The sequence below is a fragment of the Echinops telfairi genome, unplaced genomic scaffold, assembly GCF_000313985.2.
Source record: "Echinops telfairi isolate 266 unplaced genomic scaffold, ASM31398v2 ScPeMD7_18;HRSCAF=68, whole genome shotgun sequence".
NCBI lineage: Eukaryota > Metazoa > Chordata > Mammalia > Afrosoricida > Tenrecidae > Echinops > Echinops telfairi.
In genome coordinates, this window is record NW_022103915.1 from 77,459,438 (window position 1) to 77,473,106 (window position 13,669).

Below are 13,669 nucleotides of genomic sequence, written 5' to 3' on the forward strand. Positions count from 1 at the left end.
ATCCTGGTGACAGTCCTGCCTTTCAGTTCTGGCTAGACCAGAGCATGCGCACTGCTACAGATGACAGCTCATAGTACATGGAATCCAGGTCAGATAACCCCTCAGGAATAGAAATGGGAGTAGCAATACCAGGAGGGCAGGTGGGGTAAGGAAGGGAGGACCAATCACAATGATTGACCACATAACAACCCCACCCTCGAGAGGGAGGAACAGCAGAAATATGCATGAGGAGACAGTGGTTGGTTTAAGATATGAAAAAAATAATTTATAATTTATCAAGGGGCCATGAAGGGGAAGGGAGGCAGACAGGGAAAAAGAGGAGCTGATGTTAAGGGCTCAAATAGAAAGTAACTGTTTAGAAAATGATGATGTCAACATATGTACAAATATGCTTTATACAATTATTGTATGGTTTGTTATAAGAGATGTGAGAGCCCCCAATGAAATGATCTTCAAAAAAAAAGAACAAGAAAATAGATATTTGTGATGAGGAAGTTGTTCTTAACCAAATCAATTATATGATCCCCAGCTTCATGTCTATCTCCAAGGCCATGTTTTCCAACTATTGTTGCATCTTCTTTGTTTCTAACTTTTGTATTCCAGTTAACCAGTAATTACAAATGCACGTTTGATCAATTTTAGACTGAAGAAATTGGTAGAATTCTATTTCTTTCCCATTAGTTGTTTTTGGTTGGTGCATAGATTTGAATAATAATTGTGTTGACTAGAGTTCCTCAAAGGAATATAGATAGTATCTTATCCCAGACATCATTATAGTTCAATATAAATCTTAAAACGTCCTTTTTGATGCTGTGTGTGACTCAATTCATCTTGAATTTGTCATTATTGTCATAGTTTGAACCAACAACACACTAGAGAATTAGGTTTGGATGGGAAGATAACGATATGATTTTTTTACCATATTTCATGGAAATGAACATTCCTTAAAGACAGTTATTTATAAGCTTTTAGAATTCAAGAGAGGTGGGTTAGCTTAACTTACTAATTTGTGTATTATTTTACCAAATAATTATATGTTCACCTGCTGTCCACAAGATGCCTTTTTAGCACGTGCCATGGAATTACACATCACTTCCATTTTGTAAGATATTATTATGGCTTCTAGAGTCATTCTTCGAAGTGTACATTGGCAGCAACTCTTGCGTACAGATAGCAGTAGGACAGTATGGCTGCTACTGGGTTTCCAGTTCATACCTGCACATATCGACTCCAAACACGCGTGCTAAATGTCTCTGTGAGCAGTGTGCTGTGGACAAGTTCTCTCAGGACTATATTGTTTCAATCTCATTAGGAGGCCTTCAAAATGAAAACGGGTTTTCTTTTTACCACCGGAAAATTATTTTGAGGTCAAGGCTAATATAAAATTTAAGTCAAGTGGCCATCTTTCAAAATCCTTGACACTTGGTAATGCATTTACAAAGACTGCTGCTTCACACAGAATGAAAGATTTTTCATGAATCAAATGGTTTTCGAAGGTTGAGAAGACCTCAAAGATGACTTCAAGGTTGTGAAGCAGCTCAGATCATTATGGTGACTGTTATGGGGACTCCCAAAGATGTCACAGGATAATCACAAGGGCCAATAAGGAAGAAGTGTTAAGGGTATTGAAAGTGACATTTCTGAGACAAAAGGGAGGTAGTGTGAAGGAATAGCGCACTGACTCACGCTTAAGGGAAGCCAGGGCTGTGCAATGAGGATTTCCCTGGGAAACCCTGCCTCTCCCCCTCAGTGCTGACCACACTACGTCACACAGCTTTCCCCCCCAGACCCAAGTAACATTGAAAAGGAACATACTTTGAATCCCTCCAGGATACCAAAACTGCCATCTCCCATGCTATAAATATAAAAACACCCAGTTCTTCAGGGAGTGGTGAGAGAGATAGACACTCCACCTTCAGAAGTAGCTAGGTCTAGAAGCGGATGTGTCAAGAAAAGATAACTTGGCATTTCTCTTTAATAAAAGTTACTATGATTTTGTAATTACCCTGGTACGGAGAATATATGATTTTTTTTTTCAATTCTAAAAACAAACAGGACTGAGAATTAACAAAGCCAGAGTAAGGTGCCCCTGGCACCACACCCACACTACTGCATAGTGGAATAATGTCTTTTCTGCCCTGATTGCCATTTAAAATGTAGCATCTGGGCTCATCATTTTTTATTTTATTTCCCCCTGGGTCACTCTGAGTTAAATATACTTAGCCTTGTTGTAGAAAAGTTGTCTGAAGTGCCCATATTTTATGTAGTACTTCACCCACTAGTCAGGTAAACAGACATGCAGAATGAACCTAATTCTCTTTCCCACCCCTCATTTGTTTGTGTTAGATGGTTCTAAAGGTAAAAGAAATAGGAAGAAAAAATATGACAACTTTAACTCATTAGAGCTAAATACATGAAATATGTTCTTGAATCGAGAGTGCTGAAGAGCAACACCATTAGAAGTACTGAACTTAAGTTCATCTGAACTTGAATCAGTATATACATATAAGGTAGAATAAACACAAACTAAAAATCAAAGTTAGCTAAAGCTTTATTTCTTCACTGTGGACTTACTTTTGCTTTATTTTACTTTTTAAAACTGATTACATAAAAATTCCGTAGGAGCTTGGATCAGGAAAATGTTTGTCTTAATCTTCAATTGATATTTCTGTGCAGACTCCCAAACAAGAAACTTACATTCACCCCATGGATAGATCATCAATCTGTTATGTGTGAATGGACATTATTCTTTCCTGTACTTGAGCAAATGTTTCATTTCCTGAAAATTACATTACTTAAATGCAACAAGCAGATGGCCAGAGGCCTGTGCACTGATATAGTTTGTTCTGCCATGAAATTTATTATTCGAAGGACTGAGAAGTTAGCAAAAATTCTTTCTACACAGTATGATGGCATTGTTGATCTTGAAGTTTGTATGCTATTTTAAAATTAACTCATTTACTTGGGACATTAGGAGATAAAGGTTGGAAAGCTAATTTCATATTTTATGTAAACCAATAAAACTGAGCAAATCACACTTGAAGTTAATTTTTGTTCTTAAGTTATTAATAATGATAATATTGGTGATAAATGATAGAAAAATAATAATTTGACAGCACTAAAATCTCTCAGTTAAAGAAACTCTTCTCCTTGGCCTAGTGTAAAGAGTTTGGATAAATAAGGCATGGACCTTTAGATTCTATTTTATATTATTTTGTCCCTGCCAACTATAAAAACAAGTTACACTAAGTATCTATGATGATCTTCTTTCAACCATGCATAACAAAATTTTAAATCAACCAATTAACTATTCAGAAAATCCTTATTCTACTGGAAATATTTTCAACTGCCACTAAAAGATTTTTCAATTGCCAGTTTGTCAAGTGTACAAACCATAATGTCTTTTATACAGGAGCAAATGATATGAGATTAAACACCTCGAATTTTTTTGCTTTTGTACTAGTTGTGTGCATGTATATATGACCTACATTTGATGTATTCACTGAATACCTTTTGAAATTTTATATCTAACTTTTATTTAAAAAATAAATATTTCCTTATCCCTCTTTTGAAGATTTTATGGGAGGACATTTATTGAGTCCTTCCGAATTTTTACCTACCCTGAACATGGCACAAAATAGCGGAGAGTAAACTTTATAGCTAATTCCTTACTTTGGGAGTAGGACATTGTGGCTGTGCACCCCTTATAACATCACCCTGTATGAGGTTCCACCTGTTATAGAATAAGTGAGAAGAAAGAGGATATATTTAGTTTTGGACTTTGGTATCTCTGTGAACTCATGTGGACTTGGGCAGAGGTATATGAGAATTGATATCCCCTAGTTCATGTTGAGTAGGCGCCCTGGTGGCAAAGTTGGTTGATGGTTGGTCTGCTAACGGTGAGATCATCAGGTTGAAACCACCAGTTGGCTACTCCATGGAAGAAAGATGAAGCTTCTCACTCCCACCAAGGTTGTTTATTTTTTTTTTTTGGTAAATATAAATGAAGATATAATTAAAATTTGTATTAGTATCAAATAAAATGATTTTTTTAACAGCAAAGCGTTGATAAATTCAAGGTTTTAAAGTATCAGAAACCCCAGAGGCAGTTGTACTCTGTCTCCCATAGGGTCACTGTGAGGTGAAATTGACTCATTGGCAATGAGTTATACCACATTGGCTAATTTAGCTGGGAGATCTTTCTAGTCATCATGCTCCAAAGCCAATTTACTTAATATCCAGAAGTCTAGTGGCTTGGCCCTCCCTTCCCACACTTTCACAAACTGCAGAACCCAAGACGTCATCTTCAGAAGCAGCAGACTGAGCAACCAGGGCATCATTTCTTCCTGCCCTGCGTCCTGAGGTCACCCTCTCTTAGCCTCCTTTCTCTTCCTTCACCCTCGTGTGGATCCTCTGGCCATGCACAGGATACCATCCTGCCTTGCAGCCTCCTTCTGTTGCTCTCCTTTGTTCTATTGGTTGTACCTTCTCACCCTCAAGCAATAAAACTTGGATCATTTAAGGAATCCAACACCCCCACCCCTGAACTTAATGCTAGATTAAATAATTAACTACAACAGAATCATAACTCAGGCAAGTGTCCTCTAACATCTCCCTTAAAGCCCTGCCATGACCACTGCCATTACCACTGTTAGCCCTATAGACACCAGAGCTGCTGGTCTGTCATGTGGTGTCTCCTCTATCATGGAAAAGAGAAGGCAATCACGTGCAGCACAGGTGCAGGTAGCAGGATGCACATTCTCATAGTCACTTGTCGGAACCATGCTATCACTGGTGCTCCATAGTCCCTAGCAGACAAATACAACTGTTGTAGACTCTCCACCCAAGGACATGGCACACTCAAAACTGCCAAAGCCGATGGTTATCTCCTCTTCTTTATAGGCAGTCAGGACAGAGATAGCAGGAGTAGTGTTAGGATGCGCTTTGGTGGCTGTATCCTCTCTCCATGTACCTCAGATTTGACCAGCAGAGAGTAAGTCTGGAGATCTAGTCCACTTGAAGGTATTCAGTTTGACCAGTTAACAGTACACCAGCTCCTTGGCATTGACTCCATTCCTCCTGAGGTAAAAGGCATCTGATCTGCTTACAGCACCTTATAAACATGCCATGCCATGACTGTCATACTGCATGATCTGGTACCAAGCCATCAAAATCAGTAAGACTCATAGGATGCCTGAGGCACAGTTAAAAATTGCCAACGTCACTGCTAAACACCCTGAGAGATAGGCGCTTGTCCTGGAAGCCACTGCCAGTCCAAGCCCAACTCTGTCTCCAGTCAGTGCCAGGTTTTTCTTGGGAACTAGGGGCTCGGAGAACATCAGCCATGGTGCAGATCCACCCACCACCCCGTCTGCTGCTTACCACCCAGCTTCCATCTGTGAAGTTTCTGAATAGCAAGCCATTTCAGGTTTTAAGTTGCTTGTGAAAAAAATCATTTTATATGCAATTTTATCACTCATTGGGATTTCCCCCCCTTAAATGCAGCATTTTAATTTTTTTTAAGTGCTCAGCTGTTAGAGCACTTGAGATGGTTTTTGTTTGTTTTTCTTGGTTTGTTTTGTTTCCGCAATTTTTTTCATGGTGATTTTTCTCTGTTTATCATTGAAAATTAAGAAAACGACAGAAATATTTTTTTGTTGTGAGCATACAAAACCCACAAAGATTAAACGCTCAAAGCCTTCGCCTGACGACACAGAACAATACTCCACATCAGTCCAAGAGAACATCGAATGTGAAGAGTCATTGTGCTTAACATGTAACAAGAATACATCAAGCACAACGGAGCCACTGCCGTATTACAGAAGCAGTATAGAGCCCTTGACAAGCACGCACATGTACCACCTCGGGTGGTGTTCTGGACAAAGCGAATGCTCAGTGATTATTCTCTGTGTGTGTACGCTGGCCGTCCCTGCCCATCAGCGCTTCCGTGACCAAGCCCTCCCGTCTCCCGGAGCAGTACTCTTCCTGGCGAAGTTGGGACTACAATGCTTCATCAGGCAGTCACATGAACCGCGTTTAATACATTTTACATTTCCCACAGTACATCTTTACCAGACATGGCCCCGATATGCCTATTTAAGACAGTATGCTTAATATTGGAGAAGATCCTAAGAAATTGCAGATTCCTCAATATGGTATTCTAATTAAAGCCTAATTAACAATTCACTGTGCTGGAGCTTCGGTTTTTTAGCTTGGAAAAAAAATCATTTCACTATGCACAGAAAGTAAAGATAATTTTTGGAGACATTAGAATTTCAAAAAAGTATAAGACAGCACATGTGGAATTTTGAGGTTTTAAGCATCTTCAGCATGGGCTTTTCCATAGCTTTAAGCTTAAACAGTTTTGTATAATCAGTGAGCTTGCCAAACGGTATAAAAAAACTCATTTTCTTCAAGTGCTTTATTTATCTTTAATAGAACCTTCATCACCCCGGTGTTGTAAATTTGGAGTGTATGTTTGAAACGCCTGAAAGAGTGTTTGTTGTTATGGAAAAACTCCATGGAGACATGCTGGAGATGATCCTGTCAAGTGAAAGGGGCAGGTTGCCAGAGCACATCACGAAGTTTTTAATTACTCAGGTATGAAATCAGTCAGAGAAAGAAAAAAGGTAATATTTAATATCAAGTGTTATCACTGTTTAACTACAGCGCTCCAACCTTGTTGTTTTGTCTCTATTTACGAAGTCTAATCTGCACTGTAAAAGGTTGCAGGCGCTTATTGTATTATCTGCTTTATATCTGTGCCATCCCAAGTTCAATAGAACAACTTAGTAACGCGTCTGCAAGTATAGGTATTAAAGCTATTCATGAAATTCTTGCGTTTATGGTGGAAAGTCCTGGTTCTGTGAAAATAGTCCTGAATGAATATCTGTTAGCTACTATTTAGTGCCTTCACCCCTGTTGGGGCTTCTGTAGGAATGCCATAAGATGTTATGTTGTTCTGTGGAATTTGTCTTAGAAACCTGCTCGCTTCCTCTGGTTCATTTCAGTGTCTTAAATATAAAGAAGGTTGGTGATACTGGCCTGGTTTTCTCTTGACTTTTAAAAAAATGTATGTTCTGATTGAAAACATATGGAAATAAACTACTAGGCTGAAATAAAATTATTTTCTCACTTATAGATACTAGTGGCTTTGCGACATCTTCACTTCAAAAATGTTGTTCACTGCGACCTCAAACCAGAAAATGTGTTGCTAGCATCAGCAGAGCCTCTCCCTCAGGCAAGTCCAAGTGCCTCTCTGAAGGCATAAGTCCAGCGGGCCGCCAACACCATCTCTCACACTGTATTCTGTCATCTCCTTCGCTCTCTCTCCAAACCTTTCTTTCTCTCTTTTTTTTTTTTTGTTCTTGTTTATTTTACAGGGTGAGGGGAGATGGGCGAGGAGGGCAGGGGCATCCAAACCTTTCTTTCTTTCAAATGTATTTCCTTATTACATTTTCGGGACTGTTGCTTCCTCATTCTGGCTTCTCTTTTAAGGTCTGTCTGCCTTAATACCACATAATACCTGCATTCTGCCTTCTGGCCTCTGTTTTGCAGAGCAAGAACTGTCAGGCTTGGGCTAGGGTTTAAAGCGTAAGCCTGAGAGTGAGAAGACTTAATGCCGTTCAGATTTGCTGCCAGCCCTCTAACATTGAGCACTAGACACTAGAGTTTTGCTATCAAGGGCAACATAGTCTCCTTTATTTGGTGTGGAGGGTGGAAAGCTGAAGATGTCCCCTCCTGGGATATATATATTCTTAAAGTGCCTGATCACACTGTCCTGTTATGTCTCCCAACCTCTTTCATTCCTGATTTAACTTCTACTTACCAGTCCCCCCCACCCTCAAACAGGTTTATTGGCACATAATTTATATATCACAGAATTGAATAGTTTAATCATTCAAACATATCAAGTGGGAATTGTACAATCACAACCATATCCCTCCTAGAGCATTGTACAATCACAACCATATCCCTCCTAGAGCATTCCTTTCCACCATGGTTGATTTGTCCCCAAAGTGAACTGGTCCCTCAGGATCAGCTCCAGTGCTACCTCCATTATCTACTCCAAAGTCTCCTCCCCTCCCTACCGCCCATACCCATCCTCTACATTCCCTGTAACACTCTGCATGAGTTAGTATCATTGTACATCCACTCCTCCTGCACTTCACAGCAGGAAAGCCCCCAGAAAACAATGAAACACAAACCTCATAAGATGGTAAGGATAAGATCACATTAGAATAAAGGGGAAAATACAAATAATCTGTGAGAGGGTAAAGACCCCTTCAACATTTAAGAAACCAGGGAGGAAATTTTTGTCATGGAACATCTAAGAAAGACTTACCCCCAGAAAAAATTCAGGATGTGTCTATGGAGAGGTCAAGTGGCCAAGTATCAAGTTCTATCCAGCATAATCAAGGTTACAGTGATCTCTGCCTGCTAGTATGGCTGTTTAGGACTCTTGCCTTTGGCTATAGCAGATCTGGCCGCTGGCTTGGGCTGACTATATACACTTTGCAGATGGGTTGTGGGCTCCCACTGTCCTCCATAGCCTTCCACAAATTGGGTGTTTGTAATTTTAGCTCTGATACTTTTCTGTTCACCATATTTGAATGTTGTAGTTGTCATCTTTGGATCACACTAGCTGGTGTGCTTCTGTGTGGACTTAGTTGACACTTCGCTTAGATGGCTGCTTGTTTGAATATAAGCCTTTACAACCCCAGTCACTATTTCGATTGATAGTGGGCACCATCGACTTTCTTCGCCACACTTTGCTGTATTACCCTTATCTTCAGTGATCATGTCACAAAGGCAAGTATGGAGCAGAGCCATGATTTTAGAACTAATTGTTCATAAGTTGGAGTTAGGACTCAGTGTGAGCCCAGAATTCCATCTTGGATCTATATAAAAATATATATATTATTAATTTGCTATAGCTTGGGCCCTAATACATATTTTTCCTTCCTGGGCTTCTTGATGCCCTTTCCTTCTTATCTCCTTCACCCCTTTATAACACCTCTCCCTACGACCGCATGTGATATTTTTTTGCCCTATAGGTTCCAGGCCCCTCAGTTTCATTTACAGAGAAATAGATAAAACAAGCTTCAAGAGGGTGTCCCCCCTCTTGGTGCACCTCTGAGACACACCCCAACATACACAAGCATAATCAAAATATAGCAGAATTGCCACCACAGGATCATCGGAATAGTATGCATCTCAATCCAGCATGCAGGGTACTGACGGTGCACTATCTTGTTTGTCCACCAAATTAAGCCCTTCCCTGCATTGAGTCACATCAGGTTTTTGTGCTCTGTAAAATGGCATCAGCATTCCTCAGCACAGTTTCTTTTGCATTTATCTTTGGCAACTGAGGGGGATGAGGGAAGAATGTGTAGTTGATCTCTTTATGGGATAAAAGAAAAACCCACTCTTTGTGTCAGGACATAAGCCACTGCCTTTATGCACATAAAATAGAGAAGAGCTCCCAATTCTACAATGAGGAATTCTTAAAATTATGTGTAAAGTATTATAATTGTCAATGGGAGAGTATGGCTGAGATACACATGGACACAAAATTTGTGATCTTAACCATTTCTTCATTGTCACAGGTAAAGCTTTGTGATTTCGGTTTTGCCCGGATCATTGGAGAGAAGTCTTTCCGAAGGTCAGTGGTGGGCACCCCAGCTTACCTGGCTCCTGAGGTTCTAAGGAACAAGGGCTATAATCGCTCTCTAGACATGTGGTCTGTTGGCGTAATCATTTATGTAAGTCTAAGCGGCACATTCCCATTTAATGAAGATGAAGACATACATGACCAAATCCAGAATGCAGCTTTCATGTACCCACCGAATCCCTGGAAAGAAATCTCTCACGAAGGTAACACTATCCATTCCAAAATGGTAACCGTTTGATCCCTCAGGATTACATTAGTATGATTGTCATGGTGACTTTGTCGGCTACTATTGGCTCATTGTAAAGTACTCCAGGGAACATGGGCACAGCTTGTCAGAGATGGGTTCAGAAGTGGATTAAATGGAGACAAAAATATCTTCTGAAAGAATCCATGTGTACCGCAGGGAAATTTGGAAATGTATTAAGAGGCCAAGAAAACATCCCAAGGGAAATGCTTTATTAAATCTCCTTAAACTTACACTTTGGTATAATGATAATTACTAATCTTTACTAAGGGTTTACTCACCCTGTGCTGGTGCTATGTTAAGCACTTTAAATCATTATTGACAATAGAACCCTGTGGCCTCAAATTTTTCTTTATATATAGTCTCTTTATATTAATTTTATTCTAGCTGTTTGCACCCTGTTTTCCTCCAGGCAACATGAACGCGTAGAGAATGTTTGAGTTAGCCGCTTCCCGAGTATCATCTACTCAGGCTGTCCCTATTTGCTGGCATAGTGGCTTACACACTGAGATACTAACCTCAGCGTCAGAGGTTTAAAACCATCAGCCACCCTGGGGGATAGTTGAGGCTTTCTACTCCCACAAAGAGCTACAGTCTCAGGACCCACAGGGTTTCCATGTTCTCCTATGGGGTGCTCTGAGTGGGAATCGACTCCACAGCAGGGAGGTCCATTGGTTAGATTTGGTTTTGTTTTTATATAATTTTTGTATGAACCTTTGCTGATTTCTTTAGGCCCGGTCACTTTGGCAGTGTTGCATTATTTACAGGCATACTTTTCGTAACACGTATTCTAAGGTCTAAAAGGGAGAGTTGTGTTTTCTGTTTGTGTTTTTGCTTTTTTAAAAATGGCAAAGTAGGCGAGGCAAAAAAAATTGCTCTCTCGGTGCTTTGGAAAGGGTTTCCTCAGTCAACATGCTGTGGAATATACACCATTTTCACAGAGACCCGTGAGAGGAGCTCTGGGCTCATTCCTCTATTTCAAATGGGCAAAGCAACTTTGAAGAGGAGGTAGTACCACTGGGGACAATCACAAAGCCAGAAAGTGGCAAGGACAGAATTTAAAGCCGCATTCTTTTATCACTGCTCTGTCCTGCTTGTCTTCCAGTTACAGCAGCATCTAGTTCTGTTTTTCCTAACCGGAGTTGATCAGGTCATCACCACTTTAAAAAGACTCATTCACAAACATCTCTCCATTCATAGATAAATATCTTTCATTTGATACCTGTTACCACATGTAGTGGTGTAGAAATAGGAGAGGAGTGTATATAAACTGCCTAAGGTAAATTAAGGTCATAGACTAATGGTGATATTAAATGGCAAGAGCTATTTATTATTAAGGATGGCATTGAGTTGCCATTAGCAACAACCTTTAACATTCTCAAATCATAGTAATATGGGTGCACCTTAAAGGAATCTCTTACCTGTGAACTAACTACCATGTATATCAAAGGAATAAATAAATATTTAGGATAAGTCAACAAAGAAGAAAGTGACAAGTATTTTTTTCTCTTCCAGGAGACAGAAAAGAAAGGCTTTTAATATCAAAGAATAACCTTTGGCCACAAATCTTGTTAGAAAACATTACCTCTAAATATAATTAACCATTATACAGTATACCTCTAACACAGAAACCTTCTAAAATAACCTGACGGTCTTACCAGAATGTAAATCTGGAGTACTGCCAAAGCCAATTAGACACGTTTCTGTCAGATAGGAATAATATAGAGGGAAAATGATCTTCATTTTCAGTGTTTTTTTGTTTATTTGTTTTCTGTGTAGTAGAGGAACAAATGAAGCCCATTCTCTAGGATTGTAGGAATTTGCCAGATTTGGTAACTAGATATACCCTGTTTTGTCATTACAAGTAAGTGTGGGTTGGGAACATTAGTCATCATTGCTCACAGAGACCAGAGGCACAGAGAGAAGTGGCTCAAGAAGCACTGTATGCATTCATCAGAGCAAAGCTAGAAGGAGAGGATGAAACAGTAAATATATTTTAGATGAGTCATGTGCACTTGAGAAAACATTGATCATTTATTTCCCTGAATTATTAGATAACAGATCCGTGTCTTGAAGTCTGGAGGATACGATTCACTGCTAACTCAATGGATAGGAATCGCCTTTTCAGAAGGTGTAGCGTTTAGGCCAGTTACAGAGGAATTGAAAAGGAAGCTGTATAACATTTCAGAAAGACGATTATATAGGATGACAGTTCAAAAGTTTCTTACATTTGACTAGTAAATAAACACCTTAGTGGGTTACAATGATGTCTAAGCACCCCTACCATTCAGACCCAGTGATGTTGGAATCAATGTGGGTTAAAAACAGGAGTCTTGCTTCTGAGTGACTCAAATATGAAGAATTTAGTCTTTCTTCGCTTGGGCCCTGTGACTCATTCTAGCTTTTGGGGCAGGGTGGTCCTATTGTTGCTTGCTGAACTAGACTTTGGAGGGCAAGTGCGTTTTCTGAAGAAGGGACTTATATTTGAATACAGAGGAAAGTTAGGTGATGCTATGGTGTCAACAAAGGGCTAGATTGGCAAAACAATCCTGTCAAAATCTTAAAAGATACATGGAGACAGGCTCATGTGATCAAGAGCTGAGTGGATCTCAGGATTTTGAGGAGGGAAGGAGAATGGGTGGGGCAGGGGGGATGGTGGGAACAGCCACATTTATGGAGAGTTTAATGGGTTATTGTTGATTACATTTCATTTATTGAGATGGCTGTGTAAATATATACAGTATACTTCTTTGTAAAATTTTTAAACCTCCAGATTCCTTATCCCTCAAACCTAAATATTGGTCTGAGTAGCTTTAAAAAAAAAAAGGAGGAAAAGTAAAGCTGAAATGAACTTGGAGTCCTTAGTGACTCCAAACAAGTTCAAATCTCCAAACAAACAAAGACTTGACTTGCAAGCTCTACCTCTGGGTATATAGGTAACCTTATCCAAGTCACTTATTCTCTTAAATCTCAGTTTTTGTTTTTTTCTGAAATGTGAGTATACTAATTCCTACCTTTGGAGCATAGTGATAATACAGTGAGCTGCTCACTACAAGGTTAGCAATTCAAAACCACCAGTCACTCCTTGGGAGAAAACTGGGGCTTTCTACTCCCTTAAAGAGTTAATGGTCTCAGAAACCTACTGGGTGGTTTTATCCTGTTCTAGAGGGTCACTAGGAGTGGAAATGACTCAGCAGTGGGAATGTCTACCTTCACAGGTTTTTGTGAGCATGGGGACATTGTGCCAGAGTACGCTATGCACAGAGATTGGACACATAGAATGTGTCGAACATATTTGCTTAATTAGATGACCTTAAATATATTTCTCAGTGACTTTACATGTTCTCTCTGATTGTGTCTTTAGTTGTATACATATATACATATGGATCTGTAAGTATATATGCTTTATGAATGCACATTTGCAACAACAACAAAAAACTGCTCCGTTGTGAGTCATATGATTACAAATAATTGTGCTCAAAGGAGACTCTAACTCATCAACGTTCCTCAAAGTTTAGGAACTTTGGTAGTTCTGTATGTTCCACCATGTTTCATATCATTATTGTGACCATCTGGATGGCCACTTATAATCATTTAGCATAACTGCCATTCACTAATTAGACATGGCCCCACTTATTTTTTTAAAAATTATTTTATTCGGGGCTCATACAATTCTCATCACAATCCATACATACATCCATTGTGTCAAGCACATATGCACATTTGTTGCCCTCATCATTCTCAAAACATTT

General features: G+C 39.5%; 1 protein-coding gene across 1 annotated transcript in view; it reads left to right on the forward strand.

Moving 5' to 3' along the window:
• The window catches only part of PRKD1 (protein kinase D1), a 178,591-nt gene that overhangs the window by 143,757 nt on the left and 21,165 nt on the right, over positions 1-13,669 (forward strand). The window contains exons 15-17 of the mRNA XM_030884929.2: positions 6,439-6,600; positions 7,142-7,240; positions 9,609-9,876. Of these exons, the coding sequence (XP_030740789.2) occupies positions 6,439-6,600; positions 7,142-7,240; positions 9,609-9,876 (529 nt within the window). The remainder of the gene's footprint in view (positions 1-6,438; positions 6,601-7,141; positions 7,241-9,608; positions 9,877-13,669) is intronic.